This window comes from Rhineura floridana, chromosome 4, assembly GCF_030035675.1.
Source record: "Rhineura floridana isolate rRhiFlo1 chromosome 4, rRhiFlo1.hap2, whole genome shotgun sequence".
Classification (NCBI taxonomy): domain Eukaryota; kingdom Metazoa; phylum Chordata; class Lepidosauria; order Squamata; family Rhineuridae; genus Rhineura; species Rhineura floridana.
Genome location: NC_084483.1, coordinates 10,072,334 through 10,094,927, shown reverse-complemented (window position 1 = coordinate 10,094,927; position 22,594 = coordinate 10,072,334). Strand labels below are relative to the sequence as shown.

The 22,594-nt window shown below is 41.3% G+C and overlaps 1 protein-coding gene across 3 annotated transcripts in view; it reads left to right on the top strand.

The window, feature by feature from the left end:
- The window catches only part of CTNNA1 (catenin alpha 1), a 95,878-nt gene extending 83,510 nt beyond the window's left edge, over positions 1–12,368 (top strand). For all 3 annotated transcript variants that reach the window (XM_061622460.1, XM_061622462.1, XM_061622461.1), the window contains 3 exons: positions 91–196; positions 6,163–6,297; positions 11,007–12,368. In XM_061622460.1, the coding sequence (XP_061478444.1) occupies positions 91–196; positions 6,163–6,297; positions 11,007–11,294 (529 nt within the window). In that variant the 3' untranslated portion in view covers positions 11,295–12,368. The remainder of the gene's footprint in view (positions 1–90; positions 197–6,162; positions 6,298–11,006) is intronic.
- The last annotated feature ends 10,226 nt before the right edge of the window (positions 12,369–22,594 follow it).

Genomic DNA, 22,594 nt, shown 5'->3' with positions numbered 1-22,594 from the left:
CCTGTACAGCCGGAAAGGATTGATGCACGAAGATGTATTTGGTTTGTGGTCTTGATTCTAGTAGACAAATGCTGTACTCTTTTTTTACAGAGGGAAAGGGCCACTGAAAAATACATCTGATGTGATTAGTGCAGCAAAGAAAATTGCAGAAGCTGGGTCAAGAATGGACAAGTTAGGACGGACAATTGCTGATCACGTAAGTTGGAACTGATTTTTCACAAGCCTTTAGTGTAAAGAAAATCTGGTTTTGCTAATGTTTGATAATAAAAAAGGTTCTATGGTGAGGAATTGTGAGGGAAACATCTTGCCTGAATTGAGGGCCCTTTAGCAGGTTGCAAGACTGTCAGTTCTCAAAGCTGAATCCAGTTAATTAAGCAGTCAGTGAGAATACCTGCTTATCAGCTTGAGACTGGTACCTCAAGGCCACAGGCCTGGGAAGGTTGGAGACATTGCACAACTGTTAGGCGCAACTGTTAGCTCTAGAAGGCTTCATCATCAGAAAGCCCTCTGATTGGCTGATTAATTACTGGTTGTTGCTGGGCTTTTTCTCATAAAAGTGTTGGGATTTTGGCCTATTGCTCACATTTTTGGCTTGATGCAAACGCTCAAGGTTCAGTGCTTGATGCCATTACCTGATGTTGGGGTTCCATCTTCCTTTTTTTTTTTTTTACAATAATTTTTATTCAAATTTTCATAAAACATAGAAAACAAAATCATAAAACATTCAAAGACAAAAAACAAAACAAAACAAAAATGATTAAACAAAAAAAAATAAAATGTTGACTTCCCATTTGTCACATATCAAATCAGTTATAGGTCTACAATATATAACAATCCTGTCTCTTAAATCATATTATAAAATCACTTTCCTCCAGTAGTTATCTTAATTAATCATCAAATCTCATAAACATTACTTTATTCTTTCCACAAAAAGTCAGAGAGGTTTCAATTCTTTAAGAAATATATCTATCAATTTTTCTCCAAATAAACATGTCAATTAATCCATCTCGTTAATAATTATAATAATCTTATTGTCATAATCATAGTCCAAATAAACATTTCGATTAATCCATCTCATCAGAATCTGTTAGGTCCAATAATTTCAATAGCCATTATTCCATTATCCCTATTAGTTCCATCTTCCATCTTCAATAGTCCTGTTAGGTCCAGTAATTTCAGTGTCCAATCTTCCATTATCAGTATTCCATAATAATCTTGCTGTTGTAGCCATAGTCATATAATAAGAGTCTGATGGGAATTTCCTCTATCCCAAATATTTTCTTGCCATCCATTCTGAATAAGTTGCTGAAACATTGTTGTAAATTCATATCTGTGTTCTTCTTTTTTAGAAAATGGACTGGCTCATCTCTTAAGAGTTTTTCCATTGTCACATGACTGCAGTTAATTCCATAGATTTTCTCTATATCAAGCTCCATCACATCATTCCAGTCCAGAAGATTATCCAAGCCATTGATAACTTTATCTCTAATATCTTCATTAATTTCTTCAGAGATAACGTTAAATTCCAAACAGTAGATTTTATTTCTAAAATCCATGAACTCCAGATCTTTTTCCAATTCCACATTTGTTCCAATCTCCAGGGCTTGTATCTTCCCTTTATTTTTTCTTTTCTCATCTCTGATCTCATTCTCCTCTCTCACAGGGTCCCCTATTTCTTTAAACTCCTGCGTCATTTTGCTCAGTTCAATTTTCAGCTCCTTACTACCCTGTCGCAGGGTTTGTTTCGTTATCTCAATCTCATCCATTATTTTCTGAAACATAATTACTTCCAGATTCTCAGCCACTTTCTTGATTGCCATTTTTAAAACCACGAAAACAAAGCAAAACAAAAATAAAGAAGAACCACTTCTTATTTCAGCAACAATTGGGTTAATATTCCAGGCTTGATGACATCACAGTACAAACAGAGCAACCTGCCTTATCTCTCTATGTTCAAGAATGCAAAATAAATTTAGTTCCCAGCATCAAAACAGTTAGTGGCGTCGTGAAGAAGCAGATTCGTCAAAATAAAATAGACCAAAAAGAGAATAGTCCCAGACAATATAATATTCCTCGGAATAGAAATCAGGAATAGAAATCCCTCTTCTGTTTATTATCTTTAGAATGCACTTCCAGGACAGCTTTTTGCGACAGAAACAGAGATAAGCTGTTAATTTCGTGAATAACAGAGAAGAGCTATATCTCACCCAGAAGTTGTCCAAAGCCGATCAATCTGACAAATCTCCTTTTGCTGCAACAATTTAAACCAAGTAAAAAAAATAATAGAAAGAAGGGTGCTTGCCTGTTAGTCCGTTCTCTCTTTAAAGAAAAGATAAACGTATCGCTTAAGCAGATAGAGCTTGTTAGGAAGTCCGTCCGGCATTGTTGGCTGGACCTTATCTCATAAATTAATGAAATCCAGTCCTCCCAACAAAAACAGGCTTTGAGGTTGATCTCTACGTTTCTCCCTGCCCGGGAGAAATTTCATCAGTCAAAAAAAAAAATGTTCTGACTGATTTATATCTGAATAAGCTTCTTTTGAGGCGGGAGCCCGTCCCAAAAGCAGGCACAAGCGAAGTCACCCTTCCCGGAAGTCGGTTCCATCTTCCTAATGCTATTCAGGCCATACATCTCTGGGGGAGATGTGGAATCATGAAGTTACTTTGCCTGTCTTCCTATAATTTGTGAGTAGACATGTTTGTTTTTCGTCCTGTAATTGAACTCTGTATTTTTCCTAACCTTCTGGGTATTTGGTTTAAGGAATTACTTTGTTGCTATATATTTGCACTTACAATTTTTTAAATAGATTACCTCTTATTTACCAGTGTGGGAGCATTGCAGGGGGATTTTGGCTTTGAATCCAGCACCGTGGCCATTTAGCCATAAGCTATCGTATAATTGGTATTTTTGCTTTAGGATCCAAGACAAGGAGTGTAGTTTCGCTCTTGTCCTTTGGAATCCTTGGCAGTTCTGCTTCCTGGCACTTCGGATTTTCCCTTGGTCCAGAGTGAGTGGCCAGGTTATGGGGTGGTAGCAGTGTACCTACCTTGCAGGGTTGGCATTTGGCTTGACTCAGTCCTGGAGGTGGGGGCACAGTCGTGCCCGGTCAAGATCAATTGCCCTGGAGTTTTATTTACTTATTTATTATTTAAAATATTTCTATCCCGCCCTTCTACCCTGTAATAGGGCACTCAAGGCGGCTTACAAAAAGAAAATCAAACACGTCCCTAATAAAATTGTAAACAATAAAATCACAAAAACAGTAAAATACATAAAATACAATTAAAATTAATTATACATAGCAGTTCTTTAAATTTCGCTCAAATTTAAAGTTGGGTTTTAGGTTCACAAATGCAAGAATCTTGGAACTGGCAGCTTGTTTTATGATGCCTTCTGACTAAAACTCTTGATTCCTTGTTCTCTTCCACTTTAGCTTTTTATTTGTATCCAGATAATCGAGTTTGTCCTTATTTTTTGTGAAGCTTGGTATTCAAAAATTGCCAAAAAAGTTTTGGAAAGGACTTTTTCATTATATTTTCCCAGCATTAGTAAATTCAGGTTATGTTATAATCTTTCAACTTTTATTGCTGAATAATTACACTCTGAACACTTGCTTTGTACCTTCACTTGTACAATTTCACATGTGAGAGAAACATTCATTGTGAAGTTCTGCAAATTGCTCTGGCTTGGCACAGCCTGACCTCATGGAAGATGAGGAGCCTGAAGGGAAACAGTCACAGAGCACTTAACCATATGTGCTTCTGACATGCAGTGGAATTACTGACAGTGCCCCTGTCTTATTCCCCACCAGCAGGATGTCAACATTTTGGATCTTGTAACTATCTCAGTTGTAAAACTGAAAGAAATGTAGCTTTTTCTGTTTGCGGTCATAAAGCACTTTCTCACCATGTATTTGAATTTTCACAGATTTTAAGAACTTAATTCATTCAGTACTCCATCCCGTTGTTACTTTAATTCATTCTGCCTTTTTTATCCAGTTCATAGTGTGCATATTTTGGTTTACTCAAAAGTGAGGACTTGCATACTTTGTAGCCAGATTATTTGAAGCAGAAAAATCCACCCTTTTGTGCAACAAGCACAAATTTAAGCATATTAATGCCATGCAGGTGTAAGTTCAAGTGTTGCCATTATATATTGAAAGGCTGGAATGCAGTGAATAGCTCACACAGAGTAGGCCTCTCAGTGAACAATTGTTCATAGTATTTACTTGTGCAAACGGTAAGTGAATAAAATACAGGATAATACCTAAACATTTCATCTCTGTCATTCCCTTCCAATTTTACATTCTGCAGTGAAGAGAGCTTTAATGTAGCTTGACTAATTATTTGAAATTAAAAGCAAAACGCCTTTTCCCTGTTAATTATCTCCATATCTGGTGGCAATGGGTGATACTTATGCCATGTGGAAAGAATTTTCTTTCATGTTTAATAAGCTGGTATGGTGCTTGGAATGCTGGGCTGGGACTAAGAAGACTTGAGATTCAGGACCCTGCTTAGCCATGAAGCTCACTATATGATTTTGGACCAGCCTTAAATATTCTTCACAGATTTGTTGTGAGGATAATATGGGGGGGACTGTGCATACTGTCACCTTTTTTGGAGGAAAGGTAGGATACAATTTTAAAAGAGACATCAATCAGCACATGGTATAATGTCCATATACCAATACTATTTATGGGTAAATCGGTGTATATATGATAGGAATTTTGCCAAACCTTTTATGAGGCAATGGGCTAGTTGGGGTATCATAATAAACCATGGTTTATTGTGTTAGGGATGAGCCAATTTACATGCTCTTCTCCCTTGGCACAACCGTGAGGAAATGGGAAGCTTTTGCTTGGGTCTGACTGATTGCCACTTATTTTGTCTGAACCAGACAGAGTGGTCAATCTTAACTATGGCTTGTTTGAAACAAGCCATCTTCATAATCCACTTGCTCTGCACTGAAGATCATTCATGAGCAGTTCTCCCCGCTTCTCTAAGAATTCAGCCGAATCACAGACAATTTGATGGAACCTGGGCTCCTGCTTATGAGGAAGGGCAGGATATAAATCAAATAATAAATAAATAATGGAAGCAGGGTGAGCTTTGCTAGTAGTAGAAGTATAGGCCTGGTCTACACTTTACTGTTCTATACTTACGCCACTTCCATGCCATAGTCATCTATAGAGCCCCCATATGTACAACCAACAAGTCTACTCCTGTCTATACATTTAGGAGACCCAATTGGTAAGCAACAGTAGTTGCTCCACATAAAGAAGGCAAATGTGTGAACTGCCCTTATTCCACACACTTAATATTTATCTACGTTGGCCTAATCTGGATTTGTTGCAACCATTTTTCCCTCTTGCATAAGTATGTCCCTTTCTCAAGGAGCAAGAAAGTATCTACCTGTTGGGTGGATAGTATTTCTCCCCACTTCGTTACTTATCTGGTTTGTCAGTGCTGCCTAAGCAAGATTTAATGTTTGAGGTACTCTTTCTACTCTCTGGAACACTTCTGTCTCTAGTTAGCCTTTCTTAAATGTTTGACGTTTCTTTTGAGCACACCAAGATGAGTAACTTTATTACCAGAAGATGATATCCAACTAAATTATACTCTGAAATTAACTGAACTTTCAAAGGTTAGGTCCATTTATTTCAGTGGATTTACTCTTGAGTTACTTGGATGTTATCAAGAAACCCTTTTTCATTTCTTTTTTATGGAAATGAACTTCCATTTATAAATAACTTCCTTTCTCTAGGACATCTGACACCAAAAAAACATACTTTAATGGTAGACTTTCTTCATAATGGGTTGGCCCAAATATTCATGGATTCATGTTGCATGTTTATACAAATATAACTGATTGGGCACATTCATGTCCTTGGGACTGCAAGTGTTGCCTAAGCCCATCTCATGCAAACATGTGCATGGTATCTCAGCGACTAATCAGAAAACATGTTTGAGTGTCTTGGAACCTTCCTCCCCCCCCCCAATTTTCAAATTCCCTCATGATCTCTACTCTGAAAGTCTCTTCAACTCCGACTTCACTCCCTGCCCTGCTTAAATCTTAGTTGCATAACTAAACTGTTTAAAGTAGCCTGTTTGTTCACTGTGGTCTGGAACACAATTGATATGTGATTTTTATTTCTGTCCTCAGTGCCCGGATTCTGCTTGCAAACAGGACCTGTTAGCGTATCTGCAACGCATTGCTTTATACTGCCACCAGCTAAACATCTGCAGCAAAGTGAAGGCAGAAGTTCAAAACCTTGGAGGAGAACTCGTCGTGTCTGGGGTGTGTACATTTCTGAACTCTTCTGCTTGGTTTCCTTCTACATCGACACAAACATCATTTTTGTTAAAAATTTATAGGATTCTAAATAAATTTTGTACATCTTCATTTTGTTTCTGAAGTCTGAATGTATAATTCTCACACTCTTTCATTTATTTTTGTTTGCTCCCCCTGGAATTACCTAAGCAGTGCTAGCACTCCCTCTCACTTTCTTTCACAGGAAAGAGAAAGAAACCTGTGCTTTTAACCCTTTAGTCCTTATCCTTGGCTGAAATACACACCAAGTGCGTGCACATTAACATCATTGTCATCCCTTGTTACCGTCCCCCTTTTTCACCACCATTTTCAAAATGTAGGCTGTCAGCTCATCCAAGCAGTAGGAACAGTCTTCTTGCCCCCTCCCCCCAGGGTTACATTGCCCTGTAAAACATGTTACACATTGATGGTGCTATATAAATAACATTCCCGGAGTTTGTATGCACTTTTGCTATATGTGGATACATACTGTATATTCCGGCAGATAAGACGACTGGGCGTATAAGACGACCCCCAACTTTTCCAGTTAAAATACAGAGTTTGGGATATACTCGCCGTATAAGACTACCCCTGCTTATGACATGCAACACATTTGGAATCAAAGAGCTCCTCCCCCAGCTCAAAGGGCTGGAGTTCCAAACAGGCTTAAGACCCAGCATTTCTCCCTTTTAGGAATTAAATCCTCCACAGGCAGCGAGCCTTTTACTCCGCGCCCAGTTTGGCTTGGCCAGCAGCCTGGACAGCAGACCCTCTGCCCCCATTTTCTAGAGCAGTGACAGCAACCCCTCCTCACTCCGCCTTTCGTCCTTCAGCCCTGCACTGTCTGCGGAGCACTCCATGGAGATCCCTGCCTTAGTCCTTCCCCAGGCCACTGCCCCCTCCCCTCATGTTCTTGCCTTTGCCTGGACTCACTCGCCGCTCCTCCCCTCAGCCTGCTTCCCATCCCATAGCTCCGCAGGCACTTACATAGAGGGAGTTGACGCTGGAGCCGTAGAAGTGCAGCGGAGTGCTGAGCTCCAAAGGCGGGGAATTCGCATCATCCCCAGGCTCCAGCTCCGCGTCGCCTCGCTCCAAGCCGAAGGGGAAAGGGAGCCCCCCATGAGGGAAGCAACGGCGGGGATGCGGCTGCGGCCGTTTTTGAGCTCCCCCCACCATATGCGGCGACCGCAGAATCTCCAGTCCGGCTCGGAAGTTTCAGCACCCGCCCTATAAAAAGACACCCGGCGTATAAGACGACCCCCGACTTTTGAGAAGATTTTCCTGGGTTAAAAAGTCGTCTTATACACTGGAATATACGGTATTTTTGTGCACTGTAGTATTTTCCACTTCCTGCTCTCCTCTACAAACTGTGAACAGTTTTGTTGCAGTTTGAAAGTTTTCATTGGGTTTGTCTGTGCACATACACTGAAATAGGAACACCCAAATGTAAGCCTGCATGTGCTCTCCTACAGCAATGCGATTCACCTGCCCCAGCACTAAGCTAACATCTTTGAGGGTTTACACTTTAAGGAGTAAGCTTTTCCAGCACAAATATGTCCCACTGAAACAATGCTCCCCCAAAATAGCCCACCTTCAGTTTCTCTTCTCCCCTGCCCCCCTCCCCATCATCAAAAGGTTTGTTCTTACCTTCACAACAGTGACCTAATTTGCCACAGCAGTTGCCTTACCATGAAGTGATAGTTTGTGATGTATAAATAAAACCTTTTTTGGAATTTGGGAAATAAAAAGTAAGTTAAAATAAGCAAAAGGAGTCAGAAATTCCATGTAATTTGCTTACGCAGTTCTTGATTAGAAAGCATTTTGTTAAATGCAGAGAATACAGGAATGGTTTTGCTCCTCTGATGTGTAGAATCTGATTAGAAAAGGATCCAGATTCTCTTTGCAAACAACTAATCTGTATGTGATGCTGTAGAAAGGAAAGAGCAGTCTTGATCTGTTAATTCTCAGGTCTTTTCAGGTCATTAAGAGCCCTAAATCAATTAAAGGGCTCTCAAAATGTGATAAGCAATTAATCCTTTTTCAGCTCCCCTCTCACTGAACCTTGTTTTAAATTCAGATTCCGAATGTTCTTTCAAACATTCTGAACAGACTAGTAATCTCTGCCAACATACCTGAAAACCAGATTTCTTTTGGGGATTTATGTGTCCTTTTTGACAGTGTAGTAATGTGATCCTGCACAGATGCTGATGTGATACATGTCAGTGCTGGCAAATAGAGAACAGTATTTCACTATGGTAAATGCAAGTGCTGCATAGTGGTTACATCAGTTATGGACACAGATTTATTTGACACAATACAAAACTGTTAGAAAACGTACAGTGCTTAAGATTCTTTATTTTATTTGTTCATTTAAACATGATGACTTATTAGACATCACAAACCAAGTTGAGGCATGCAAGAGCTGTATTGTTATCCTTGGTGTGTTCTTGTATTCCAAAAATGTTCTGCAGGTTTAATTTGCTTATTGCCCATCCCATTTTTCATGATCCTCATTTATAGAAATGGACCAGGGAACCCTCATATGATTCCCTGACTGGAAAATACAGGGTTAGCTGCTGTCAGCAACTGAATAACTTTATAGTCTAGGTCAGCCTTTCCCAACCAGTGTGCCTCCAGATGTTGTTGGACCACAACTCCCATCAGCCTCAGCCAGCATTGCCAATGGTCAGGAAAGGTGGGAATTGTGGTCCAACAACATCTGGAGGCACACTGGTTGGGAAAGGCTGCTCTAGACCATGTACTATAAGCAGAGAAAGAAGAGACCCTGGGGAACAATAGCTGCAGATTCACTCTTATGTCAACAAATCAATTTCCAGGGAGGTGGACTGAAAAGAGGTCTCGTCCTCCTCTGTTCCTACTAAGTTACTGGATTTATGCTCAGAGCAGGTAGCAATTGCCACATCAGACAAGCTTTAAGATGACTTGGAAACTCGAGAGAATGAAAACACTTAGAAGTATACCATGTATAGAAAATAAAAGCGTCCAACTTTTCCTTATGCTGCCACCGCACCCTGCCAGCTTCTACATAACCCATAACACACAGCATCTCTGATGCCTGGATTGCTTGATTACCATCCTGCTCATGTTTCCAAGTTCTAAATGTTCTGCCGGTGCTCTTCTTCCACAGCCTCCATTAGTGTGTCCTAGAAAACTCTTCTAGTCCACAACAGTTTGTCATAATAAATCTGTTAGCCTTTTGAAGTGCCATAAGACTTTGTTTTTGCTGCAATAGACTGACACTACTGTCCCTTTGGAAATTCTTCCTTAACTACTTTTCCACTTAGTATTGGCTAAACCTAAGAGCTTTCAAGTATGGGCTCTTTTAACTACATTTTCTTCTATCACCATTGGAACATTAAGTATTTCTGCCCAGTATTGCTGGTAAGAGAATTTCTCCAGGTTTTAAAGTGAGCCCATGAAGGCCCACTGGGCAGTCCAAGATGATATCTGCAGTGCTAGGGCTTGTACGAGTGTTAATATATTTTTTAAAGCATATGTGCATTCGTTTCTGTTCCTTTGTTTACCTCCTTATGGAAACACAAGGTAGTCACCCAGTAAGCAAGAATTGGTTAAGCATATTCAGGCAATAGCCAAAATAGGGAAGTTTATTCAACATAGTTTGAAGCCTTTAAAAAGTATTGCTTTAAGTCATCCCATTTTAAGAGCAATGAGGGCAAGCTTTAATCTTTGAAGGCTTGCTTCTGTTTTGAAAGATATGAGAATCTGTATTTAATGATTGCGGATCCAGCTGCTGGATGACTCGAGAATCTTGAATGGCTGCATGCAGTGGTTGAGTTCCACACATTCAGGGGCTCTGGACCAATGCTAGATAACAAACCCTTTTAGAAAGTAAGGGGATATTCAGAAGTAGTTTAACTTGACACAGGATTCATATTTGATGCTTTGCCTTTGAAAAAAAACACCCCAAGCTCTTGTCTGCAAATCTGCGTCTGTGTTGGAATTGCTTTTTAATATGTTTTTAAACCTTTTTTAAAAAAACAATGTTTTTTAACCTTTTCTTAAGATGTCTTCAAAGCTTTTTTTAAAAATGTTTTTAAAGATGTTTTGTTTTAATGTATTCCAAAGTCTGCTTTTATGTTTTAAACTGTTTTTAGTGCTTTTGTTTGCTGCCCTGGGCTCCTGCTGGGAGGAAGGGTAGGATATAAATCAAATAATAAATAAATAAAATAAATAAGCTCTTGAGTGCACCTGAAGAAGCTGTTTGAATCCTGGCCAGTGCTTTTCTTCTTTCTCTTCTTTTCTCCAGTAGTTCTACAGTAAGTATCTAGGCTTCTATTCCATTACCTTCCTGGTTTGTATTCCAGGATTATCTATCTAATAGATCTGATCTATTGCTAAAAATCTGTTTCAGAATAGCCTTGCAGAGTATATCTTCCCTCCTCCCACTCCCAGCCTAGAATCCCTAAGGTACACTCCATTTCAGCAGGAAGCCTCTATGCTAAAGGAGTCTGATGTGCATCTTGAAATTTTGTTGTTGTTGTTGTTTGATTTATATCCCACCCTTCGTCCCAGCAGGCCCAGGGCGTATGTAAATATGTTAAGAGTCACGATAAATGATTACTCAAAACCTCTTCCATTTTCCCGTACTTGCCTAACATGCTGTATAACAGGCACTGTCTGAATCTAACGAGACTTTCTTGCTGACCTGGTTTTAGGTGGATAGTGCTATGTCACTGATTCAAGCTGCAAAGAACCTGATGAATGCTGTGGTACAAACGGTGAAGGCTTCCTATGTGGCATCCACAAAGTACCAGAAGTCTCAAGGGATGGCTTCTTTGAACCTGCCAGCAGTGTCCTGGAAAATGAAGGCTCCAGAGAAGAAACCACTCGTCAAGCGAGAGAAACAAGATGAAACGCAGACCAAAATCAAGCGAGCCTCCCAGAAAAAGCATGTTAACCCAGTGCAAGCACTCAGTGAATTCAAAGCAATGGAGAGCATTTAGACAAAGGGTTTATTCTCAATTTCATTGCTACAATCAGATTTTTTCCAATATTCTATGGATTATGTTAAAAATCATTTACTTAATTTTTGATAAAGTTAGAGTAAAAGGAGGTAAACAGATATATGAAGCATGTTAATACATCTTTAAATCTGCGAACATGTTAATTTTAGTTAGAAAGTGCTGTTTAGAATTCTCTGGCATTTCTCTAACTGACTTTTTAAATAATAGATCCTGCTTTAAATACATTCTATAACCAAAGATGAATTTACAGTACCATTAATCCTTCACATAGATGGATCGTGTCATTCTCTTGGAAGAAAGGTGAGCTTTCTCAACTTGGAAGTAGAACGGAACGTGTACTTTTATTAGAGTACATAATGCTTTGGGTGGATAGAGTAAGCTTGGTAAGTTGAAATAATCAGTAAAGTGGAGAATGCTAGTTGCTGCTTAGAACACTAAGACAACTGTAGAAAATGATTTTTAAAAAGTAATATGCAGTAGCATTCTTTTCTAATTTAAGCAGGTTTTGGCTCCTTATTTTAAACTGAACACATTGGTAGATTTGTTCTGAATTTGCTGAGTTCCAGGTTACTTTTAACGGTGTGCATGTTAGGGGTATGTAGCAGGGAGAAATGAGTTAAGGCCACCCCGGCATTTCCAGAGTACTTCCCAGTACTCTTGTGAGAGCTTCTGTGGGAGCTTGTAGAAGGCGACACAAAAAAAACTTGGGGTGTAATGGAAAGTGCATCACAAAGAACACTTAATACTACTTCTTGAGACAGTAAGAATGTTTGATTACAGATAACTGATGTACTTTGCTGCAGGACTCTTGTGCAAGCCGGTGCTGTAAATGTTGCATGTTTCCCTCAGCATTCAAATGCAAATCTATCGTTGAGTTCTTCTAATAATTATTGTGCATCCTGCCCCAGGCTCTTTCTGCAAAGAGTGTGCATTCAGCCCGCAGTTCAGGCATTATTTGTCATAGTGGGAGCTTTGTGGTATAATTGTGCTTTTTAAATTTTTTATGGACTTCTGTTTTTATACCTTTTCCAATAAAGTTCAGTATAAAAAACAGTTGTACAGGTCAGAGCTTTCTTTGTAGTTCATAGAACACTCCTAATTCCATTATGAAGTGGCTATGTGACTAATTAGTGGTAAATTAAAGGACCAGTCATTGGTGACTAACATATGAATTACTTGTTCATTTTAGTTAAAATGTACATAATGGAAGGTCCGCTATAGTTTCACTGCACCATAGGCAAAATTACTCTGTCCTTATGGTCAGTCATGCTGTGTGCCGGGGGGGAAAGGCATTCAAGAGTTAATCAGCTGGATTCTTGGCACGTTACTGAATTATCTGCTTGGGCTTTTACTTGTCCCTCCATAACAGCTCAGTTTGCACATCCCAGTCAACCATAGTTAAGGATTTATGAATGCCTTAGATGCCTCCCACTTTGCTCCTCCCTGAGCGGGAGCTTAGCATTATGTCTGTTTGGGAGCAGTTTGCACATTCACAGTAAACCTTTAACTATTGTTTACTGTGACAAGCAAATACCACAAATAAGTCCTTAAACCAAGCATATACACCTGAGATACATTGTAGATTAGAGGAATAGCCTTAATACTGAATTTATCACAGTAGCTGTTTTGCCAGTATGGGTAGGTCAGAAGACATTTAGAGGCACAATAAATTGCAAGAGTCACAATGTTAAATTGAAGATTCTGTTGCAAAACTAATGAAGCGAGATACATTAGCTGCTATCCAGAAATGTATCACAATAGAAACAATGTAAATTACCAACAATATTGTAACAAAGTATAGACATTGTGTGCTATAAAACAGAGGAAACAACTTGGGTAAACTCTAGCGCAGTGGTTCCCAACCTTTATGAGCACGGGACCCCCTTTATAAGCTGGAAAAAAATTGTGACCCCCCCTCCCCCCAGGTAGGCAGGCTGGCAGCCAGGAAGGAAGGGGGAAAGCAGCCTTTCTTTGCAGACTTGCTTCTTTTTGCTTCACAAGAAGCCCTCTCCTCTCATTCTAAGCAAGGGCGTTGCCAGTAGCGGCAGTGCAAGGAGACGGGGATCAGTGATAGTAATCCCCTCTTCTTCCTGGTAGCTCCACCCTCAGCCCACGTGTTTTATAGGCAGATGCCTGCCCTTAGTGCGCCTGAAAGATGCTCTGGAGCTTCAGAAAAGGCCTCCCCTCTCGTTTGGAGCAAGGGGGAGGTGTCATCTGCAGCGCAGTGGAAAACAGACAGTGTCGAGGGAGTGCAGACTTTTAAAAAATTAATAAATTATTCATTTCTTTACTGTTCACGGCCCCCTCTGGATTACTTTGCGCCCCCCCTGGGGGTCCCGGCCCCCAGATTGGGAACCACTGCTCTAGTAGATTAATCTTTTTTATGGGAGTTCTCACTTAAAAATCACACAGCTTTTTGATACTGTAGTCTCCTGGAGGTGTTTTGCCTGGCTTTATTTGTGGGCACCTTTTCGTAGAGGTGATCTTTTGAATTTCTCTGATACCGCTCTCCTAGAAGTGTTGCCTTTTTGACCCTCCTAGAGGTGACTTTCCTAAACTTCATGACCTCTTGGAGGTGCAGCCTTCATATGAATTTCTTTAATCTTCAATTATCACAACTACTACATGAACATAAAGCAGCTTTTGCATTCACGACCAACAAACAAGGGATGTCATTGAGTTACCTGATTTGAGATACAAATCTGTCTTGCTCCTAATGCTTTAATGTACTTTAAACCTGAGTGCCACTCTTCTCTGGTTGAAATATCAAGTTGCATTCTGTGCATGAGCAATCAGTGGGTTTTCAGCTGACCTTCATAATTTATTTTTCTAGACACGAACTACAGCTAAGCTGTGCTGCTCAAAAGCTCCCCACAGGCTGACTTTAAGGTTCCAGGAAATGTGCTGTTCTTAAGCCTCAACACATTCAGGTCAGAGTTTCCCAAGACTTGGACAGGCAAGTTCTGGTATAGCACAGCTTCCTTTCTCTCAAGGCTTTGAGCAGTGTCTGTGGCAATAACTTGGACTGCAGTGGACAAAATAGGTGGATTTGGAAAAATCTTTATTGAACTAAAACAGTTATTAGCAAAGGTGCCGAAAGTCTTGTGGCACTTACAAAAGGTTGAAAGGACTTGCTATGACTGAGAGTAACACCGTAAGTTGAAGGGGGGGGGAAGATGCTGAAGAAACCTGGATATAGCTTCTCCAGGGAGGACATTGCTCATCTCCAACTTTTTCTCTTCTAGGAAGTAGGTTCCTCTGCAACTTCAGACACTTTAGATTTTCTGTCATCTCTCAGCCTGGACATGATACTGCTTATGACATTCACCAACAGCATCTTCCCCTAGAAATCTATATAGAAAATATTTATAGAAAATCTTTGCAGCCTTGAATGCCATTGGAAATCTGATGGATGTTCATGAAGACTAGTCAAGAATGATTTGTGCTTAGCAGGCAGTTTCCAGGTCCCTCCCCCACCCAAAAAAGAGGAGTCTGGGATTTGGCAAGTATTCACTTGCCCTTCTTCCTGTTCAATGCATATATGAAGATATGAGACAAACCGTGTGGTGGTAAGAATCAAATATAAGATACTAGGGCAAGTGACTTGATCTGGCCACAGTGTACTACTTTATCAAGCATGTATACCTAACACTGCAACTTTGTCTTCAACTGATTTAAAATTCACGTATGCCAAACCAAGATTTGGGTCTGAAATGAACTACTTGGCCATATTTCAAATATTGCCAAAATTCATGCTTTAAGGGCTGATTTAACACATTCCTCTGTTATTTTCTGCTAAGCCAGTTTAGCCTTCCTCTTAAACCGCATGTCTAAAGCACAGTATTCTTCAAGCCAACTGGAGAGTATGAGTTAGCTATGGATGATGTGCCTTAGGGGGCTTCGAAGTCAATGAAGTAGTAATTGGGAGGTAGCAAGAGGGAGGAAAGCACAGCTGCAGTTGTGTAAAGGCTTGCATTATGGCTAAAATTACCCAGGCTTGCAAGGGAAGAGGGAGCAGGACAAAGAGCAGAAAGCATTTTATAGTCAGGACTCTGAATGAAATGCAGTTACATAGCTGCAAAAATGGCCATGCAATTCCCCTCTTGGCAATACATCAGTGCTCAAAATGTACTTTTTATGTCTAAGTGTTCCATGTGAAGAAAAGTGATTGCTAGAAAAAGAACATGGGAAGTCATTCTGCTTGCCCAGGATGTTGGCATTTAACTGGTAGCCCATAGCCAACAAGGGTTGGGAATCCTGAAATCAAGACAGGTGGTTGGGTTCTTGGTATCTCTTACCAACCACCCAGTTCAGAATCATTTTTTTCCTGATTTGATCAGTGGATTGTTGTCGTCCAATGAGTGATGCAGGAAGCGCTGTCACTCCCTTATTGATCCTGCGGGCAATGTGGAGTGTCAAGAATGCTCAACATTCACACTGGGGAGTCAACTCCCAAACCCAGGGCATTTGATTCTGGCCAGGCACAACCCATGCCTCCCTTACCAGGGATGAGCCAAACTAACACCAACCCTGCAAGGTAGGTAGACTATCACCATCCCTTACACCTGGTCACCCACTCTGGGCCAAGGGGACACCCAAAGTGCCAGAAATAGACCTGCTAAGGATTACAAAAGCCAAGGATGCACTCCTTGTCTTGGAGCCTTAAGGCAAAATACCCAACTATACGGTAGTCTGTGGCTAATTGGCCAAGGTGCTGGATTCAGAGCCGAATTCCCCCTGAAATGAACACACACTGGTAAATAAGAGGTAGCTTTAGTAAAATAAAATATGAGTGCAGAAAATGTAGCAGCAAAATAATTCCTTAAACCAAACACCCCAAGGGTTAGGTAAAATACAAAATGCGGAAAGTTCAAGTCACGGACAAAAATAATAAATCTGTCTAACCTATTCTATACTCGCACAATATATAATAATATTGTCACATAGAGGAGGACCGGGATCTCTTCTCGGTCATCCCAGAGTGCAGGACACGGAATAATGGCTTCAAGTGGTAGGAAGCCAGATTTAGACTGGACATCAGGAAAAACTTCCTAACTGTTAGAGCCATACGGCAATGGAATCAATTACCTAGAGACGTAGTGGGCTCTCCCACACTGGAGACATTCAAGAGGCAGCTGGACAGCCATCTGTCGGGAATGCTTTGATTTGGATTTCTGCATTGCGCAGGGGGTTGAACTTGATGGCCTTATAGACCCCTTCCAACTCTACTATTCTATGATTCTATGAGGACAAGCAGAGTAACTTCATGGTTCCACATGTCCCCAGAGATGTATAGCAGATGGGACCCCAACATCAGATAGCACCAAGGAACACTGGGGAACAAAAACCCAGAATCTTAGTTCTACTTTTATGGGTGAAAGCCCAGCAACAGCCAGGAATTAATTAGCCAGTCAGGGCTTTCTGATGATGAAATCTTCTAGAGCTTTTGTGCCTCATGATCATGCTCTTCTCCACCTTCCCAGGCCTGTGGCCTTGAGGTACCAGTCTTGGGCTGATAAGCAGGTGTTCTTGCTCACTGCTTAATTGAGTTCAGCAGTGAGAACTGAGAGGCCTTAATTCCCAGAGGCCCTAATTCAGGCAAGATGTTCCCCCCACAGTTCCTTGCCACAGAACCATTTTAGTTAATAGCCTTACAAACCAAACATTTTTTTAAAAGAATACTAAATTCTTTTTCTAGGAGACTGCCACAGGTAGCCATTATTCATGTAGTCATTCACATACGTATTTTTGATGGTGATTGTGATTGTATGTAAATTTTGTTAAATAAAATGTGTGGATTAAAATATTCCTTGCTATGTGTACTGTTTGGAATGGCTCTAGCTCAGCCCTTGCTCTGCATGCAGAAGGTTCTAGGTTTTGTTCCTTGTCTGAAACCCTCGAGAGCCACCACTGCTTTTCAGAGAATACTAAATCAGATGGACCAATGGTCTGATTTGGTATGAGACAGCTTTTTATGTTCTCTACACTGGAGGCTCTTGGTAGAATCTGTATAATTATGTTCTAAAGTAGTATCATCTGTATGTGTGTCTGTTGTCTCGTACTGATATCCCATCCTTCCAATGGTATCCCAGAGTGGCTTACAAAACAATATCACATCTAAAGCCATACACAACGATAACATATTGTTAAAAAGATCGCATCCAAGCCAGATGCTAAAACAAAATAAAATCAGTAGTAATCGGAGACAGCCCCCCCCCCAAAGTACAGCCATCAAAAGAAGTCAGGTTTTGACAGCGACTATGCTCTGTTTTGGGTACATTAGCAGTTCTTAAATTCCTGGGCTCTGACATGACTGGCTACATTTCCCTTTCTTTGAATGAATTTAGGAACTCGGGGTTATTGTACAGAGGCTAGAAAAAATAAAAGAACTATGAAACAATAGGCCAGCCTGGGCCTGAGTTCTGGAAGTGAAGTGTCCTATTTATTGGTCTTGGCATGGTCTTTAGTCTCTTCGGAGTGCCTTCTAGTTCAGAGGCAAAGCCAAGTCTGCCCATACTAAAAGGAAAAAAAACCCTACCCTCTTGCCAGTTTCCCCGTGAACTGTCAGCTAGCTAGAATTGATACATTTTTAGGAAGAAAACACATCTCTCAGCATAATGTAAAGTTCCTGTCAAGACTCCCATCTGTTCTTGTCAGTGATCCCCAGATGTATTAAGGATGCCTTCCTCTCAGCTCATCTGTTGCCTATTCCCTTCTAACTTTGGTTTATGCATCCCCCTGCGTTCCCGTAACCCTTTGCCTCATCATGCACCCCTAGCAGCTGCTAAATGGATTTCACATAATGAACTCTGTTGCATTGTCCTTTTGTCCTAGAACGGCTTGTCAGTGAGATGATTTACTTACTCTTACTTGGAATACGAATTTTTATGATCCCACAAAGGATCATATTTTATGCATGGTATTTCAGCATTCCAGTAAAATACTAATACGTATGAAATTAGTGTGGCATAACCTGTTGGCTGCTTGCTTACGCTCTGGATGCAGCATTCCAAGCATAAATGTCAGAGTAAGTCTCGTGTTTGTCAGCATGATGTATTTCCAGGTAAACACCATGATCAAATGGCAGGTGGGCAACCCGTGAGCCACACGTGGCCCTTGGCCTCTCTCCATGCAGCCTGCAAAACCCTGCGTAACCCCACCTAGCCTCCTTCATTGCCCAGCTGATCAGTCATCAGCTGACCAGCAAGACAATTTAACTGTTCCTGTGGTATTAAGCAATGGGGAGTGGGAACAATCTTAGTTGCCTGGGGTTGACAGTGGAGAGGATGTCAAAGCCTCCACTCCCCAGCGATCCTGGTGTACAAAAGATTGCTGTCCCCATGATGCTTTTATCTTCGCTTCATTGGGATCACTGGAGAGTGTAGAGGCTGCTATGTGAGAGTGGGGTTTGTATGAGAGAATGTGAGTGACTGAAATCCCAAGTTAGTAGATCTCAGTGAGCAGGATTTTCCTCTTGTTACTACCCTATTCCCTCACTATTTACAACTGCCACCAGCTGAAACCTTATACTGTACTGCTGTTTGTTTAGCTTCCCCCTTGTGAGGCTACGGAGTCCCCAGTGTCTCTGCATTTCTCTCCAAGGATTCCCTTCTCAATCTACTTTTGGGCCAAAGATCCAGCTTCTGGGAGGCCCTCTTAACACAGAACAAAGGATTTTTTGTCTCCTCAGTCCATTACAGTAATGTAGCACACAGATTGCATTTTTTTTAAAGGATTGAGTACCTGGTCTCATAAAAAAATGTATTGAATGTATTGCTATGTTTTGTAAACTGACTTCCCTACCTCAAGTGCTTTTATTTTGCTTGTCTGTTGCAAGCCACTTTGAGCACAGGGCACTGTGGAAAGGTGGCATATAAATAAACCCAATCAATCAATCCAAAAATGAATAAGTAAGTGGGGGAAAGGCCTGAAAGGAAGAAATTTATTTCATTTGTTAGTTGCCTAATACCAAATGGTCTCTAGGTGACTTGGAACAGATTTAAAACATACACAAGAATCATACGTGAAAACACACACAATTAATCAAACTCATCAATACATTAAAAGCCATACATAATAATCAATAAAAACTTAAAACCCATCAAAGTGAAGAGGAAGGTCTTTGCTTGGTGCCTAACGATGGATAAAGGCACCAGGCATCCTTCTCTGGGGAGAGCATTTTACAGCCAGGGTGGGGGTGGGGGGCTAACACTGAAAAGGCTTGTTTTCATGCTGCCACCCTCAAAGTCTCCTGTGGAAGGGGCACACGAAGAAGGGCCTCTGATGCCAAACGCAAGGTCCTGGTCAGTTCATATGGGGAAAGGCAGTCTTTGAGGTACTGAACTCCTGAGGTATATAAGGCTTTATAGGTCAAACCCATCACTTTGAATTGAACTCGGAAATCAATGGGTAGCCAGTGCCAGCGTGCCACAATTGGTGTTATATGTGTGGACCGAATTAGCAGAGAAGAACTAGCAGGTATGGGAAAGCTTGCCCCTCTCACCTGCTGACTGTCCCCTGCCACTGTCCCCATCTCTGTATTTGCCTTATGAAAAAATCATGGCATTGTTTCAGCGAGAAGGCTTTGCTTATCTTAGGTTACAGATGATTCTTCTCCTTGCTGCAAAGCCTTTGTTTGAGGTTTGGGATGCCTAGCCAACTGCTAACACCCCTGCTGTGTCTGTGTCACCTGTCTCCCCCTCCCTTGAGGTTCCTTCAACAAAGGATCTTTCCCTACGCTATGAACTTCACCCATTTTCTTCTAGATATTTTCTAGCGGATTCTCTTCCCAGATCAGTTTGGACTGAATTCAGCCATAGCTAATGTCGGAATTTCTCTACTGAGATGCGTAGCAGAGTTGTGTAGTGCTGCAGAACGGAGAGTACTGAGTGAGCTCTGTGTGTGTGTGTGTGTGAATCTGCTAAGATTCTACCTTCCCTGCAAATTAGACAGATAGGGACTTTAAGCTTTAAAATAAGAAACAACTATTTTATTCTGGAAGTACATGCATGATAGGAAAGAGTTCTATATCTAGCTAACTGGCTATGCTGGAGCAACGAGCACTGGTCCCAGTACTCACCCTCATCCTGGTTGAGAGGAGAGACAAAGAGAAGATGTCTGCTCCCCTCTCGAGAGAAAGAGAACACAGAGAGGCGGGAAGGAACTGGGATCAAACATCCCGTTGCTTATCAGTCTAGCAGGAAGGGAAGAGACGGCAGGATCAAAGGGATAGGTATAGCCTCAACCAGCAAGAGGTCTAGCTACCCTTATTAAACCCATGCAGCCTCAACCCACCAAGTTGGAGTTGAACCTCATACATTCCAACAGCTAATGTCCTGAGTCAGGTATTCACTTGGAATTTATAAAAGCCGAGACATTCATACATGAAACGTCTTCCTGGATTTGTTTCTGGATGTCACCTAACTCTAAATCTGCTGTTGTATGTGTATTGCCTCCAGATTCTAAACAGAAAAGTGAAGTTAGTCATTTGTGTATATTTTTTTAATGAATGGGACAAATATGAATAAATATATACTGCTGTCCTGTCAAGTCCAGTTTGGTCCCAAGAATCTTCTCATCTTTCCTCTGTTCAGTTGTCATCCCAATAATCTCTTTCCTACATTTTAATTGTTTCTTTTTGATAATCCACAACCTAAACGTCATCTTGATGCTAAGATTGCTTGTCTTTGAGTGCCTCCGTCCCAAAACATAAACATCAGAACCTTGGTTTTGAGTGTTAGTTTGATAGAATATCCTGATTGGCTCCTCAAAATAATTTCTCAGCCAGATAAGCCATGACAGCTACACCTACTTCCCATCTTCTGCTCCAAGGCCTTCAGGAAAGGACAGCATAAGCCAGGAGCAGCAGTCTTGCTTGACTGATGCAACTTCTCAGGGGGTCCATCATCTTGGCTTGAGGAATGTGCCCTCCTGCCAGTACCGAACCGTTTAGCAAAGAGGTAGAAGCTCACTCCATAGAGCCAAATGAGCCCCTGGAACTGGGATTCCATCTTCTATGGCTTCTCCGTTGATAGGAGAGACAGGCAAAGGGCATCCCTTGCCCGTAAAAAAAGGATGGGATTATGATGTCCTTTGTTTGCTGCCCTTCTTGAGCCTCAGAAAGAGCAGGCATGGCAATCTCTCTGTTTAGCAAATCTAGAGTATGCAAAGAACTCAGATCTCCTGATCAGAATTAATACTGGAGAATAGGACAATGTCAAAACGACCATTAAAAAATATGCTGAATGTAAGAAACCCTCAGAATAGTTGAACAAAATAATGCTGTGGGAGCACTTCCTTCCTAGGAAGTTAGAGAATACTGTATGGGCAAACAAGCCCATTTCTTGGAATGCGAATTGTGGTAATTTCCTAGAAAGTGAAGATATGAAGTGCAAGTTGGGGCAGGGTGGGGAGGGGGTACTGAATCCCTCCCTTGCCCATGCTTCTCTCTGCCCCCACAAACTATTGGAAATTTACTCCCATTGGGGAAAGTTATGCGGTAAATCTCAATGGGAATCTACTTCCACTTGTAGAATCCTATGGCTGAAGAGAAGCAATTGGGGGGGGGCAGAACTCCACCCCTGCCCATCCCCTTCCTGCTTTACAGAGAATTGGCATCTGGCAATCCAATTTTGCTGTGCAGGTTTCCTACTGCCACATCTGATTTGCCCCTTTCTCGTGCTTAAACAAAGTTGGGATCAGGCCCCAGGCTTTGGAGAGCATGTTGTTGGTGGAGACCCCTTGGAAAGCCTTAAAACTACATTACAGCATTTAATGAATGCAGACAGCATGCGCAGCGACCTAGAAATATATGTTTGTTTTAAATGGGGGAGAGTTGAGAACAGGGAAATTCCCAGCACTGACAAAGAGTGGCTGATCTACAGACCATTATCCCCAAAGTCTGCCCTGGGGACCGCAAGTGCAGGTTACAGGGTTACTGGAGTAAAGAGAAGATAGCGCCAGCTCTGTTGTTACGGCCTCATAGCTAGTGCTGGAAAGAGCAGAAGTCTCAGTGGAAGCAGTGTCTGTATACAGGAGCCCAGGGCCAACAGGCATTCCTCTTGCAGTAATGCACACACTAAACAGACTTGTGTGTGCCGCCATCCTATTGGAGAGACCCCCCCCATGTAGGGCACTGCTCATGACTTCATGCACCCACTAGCAACTTCTTCGGGAGTGGGAAAGTGGCAAGGGTGGGGGCTGCTTAATTAACCCTTTCCCCCTTTTGTTGTTGTTATATGCCTTCAAGTCGACTACGACTTACGGCGACCCTATGAATC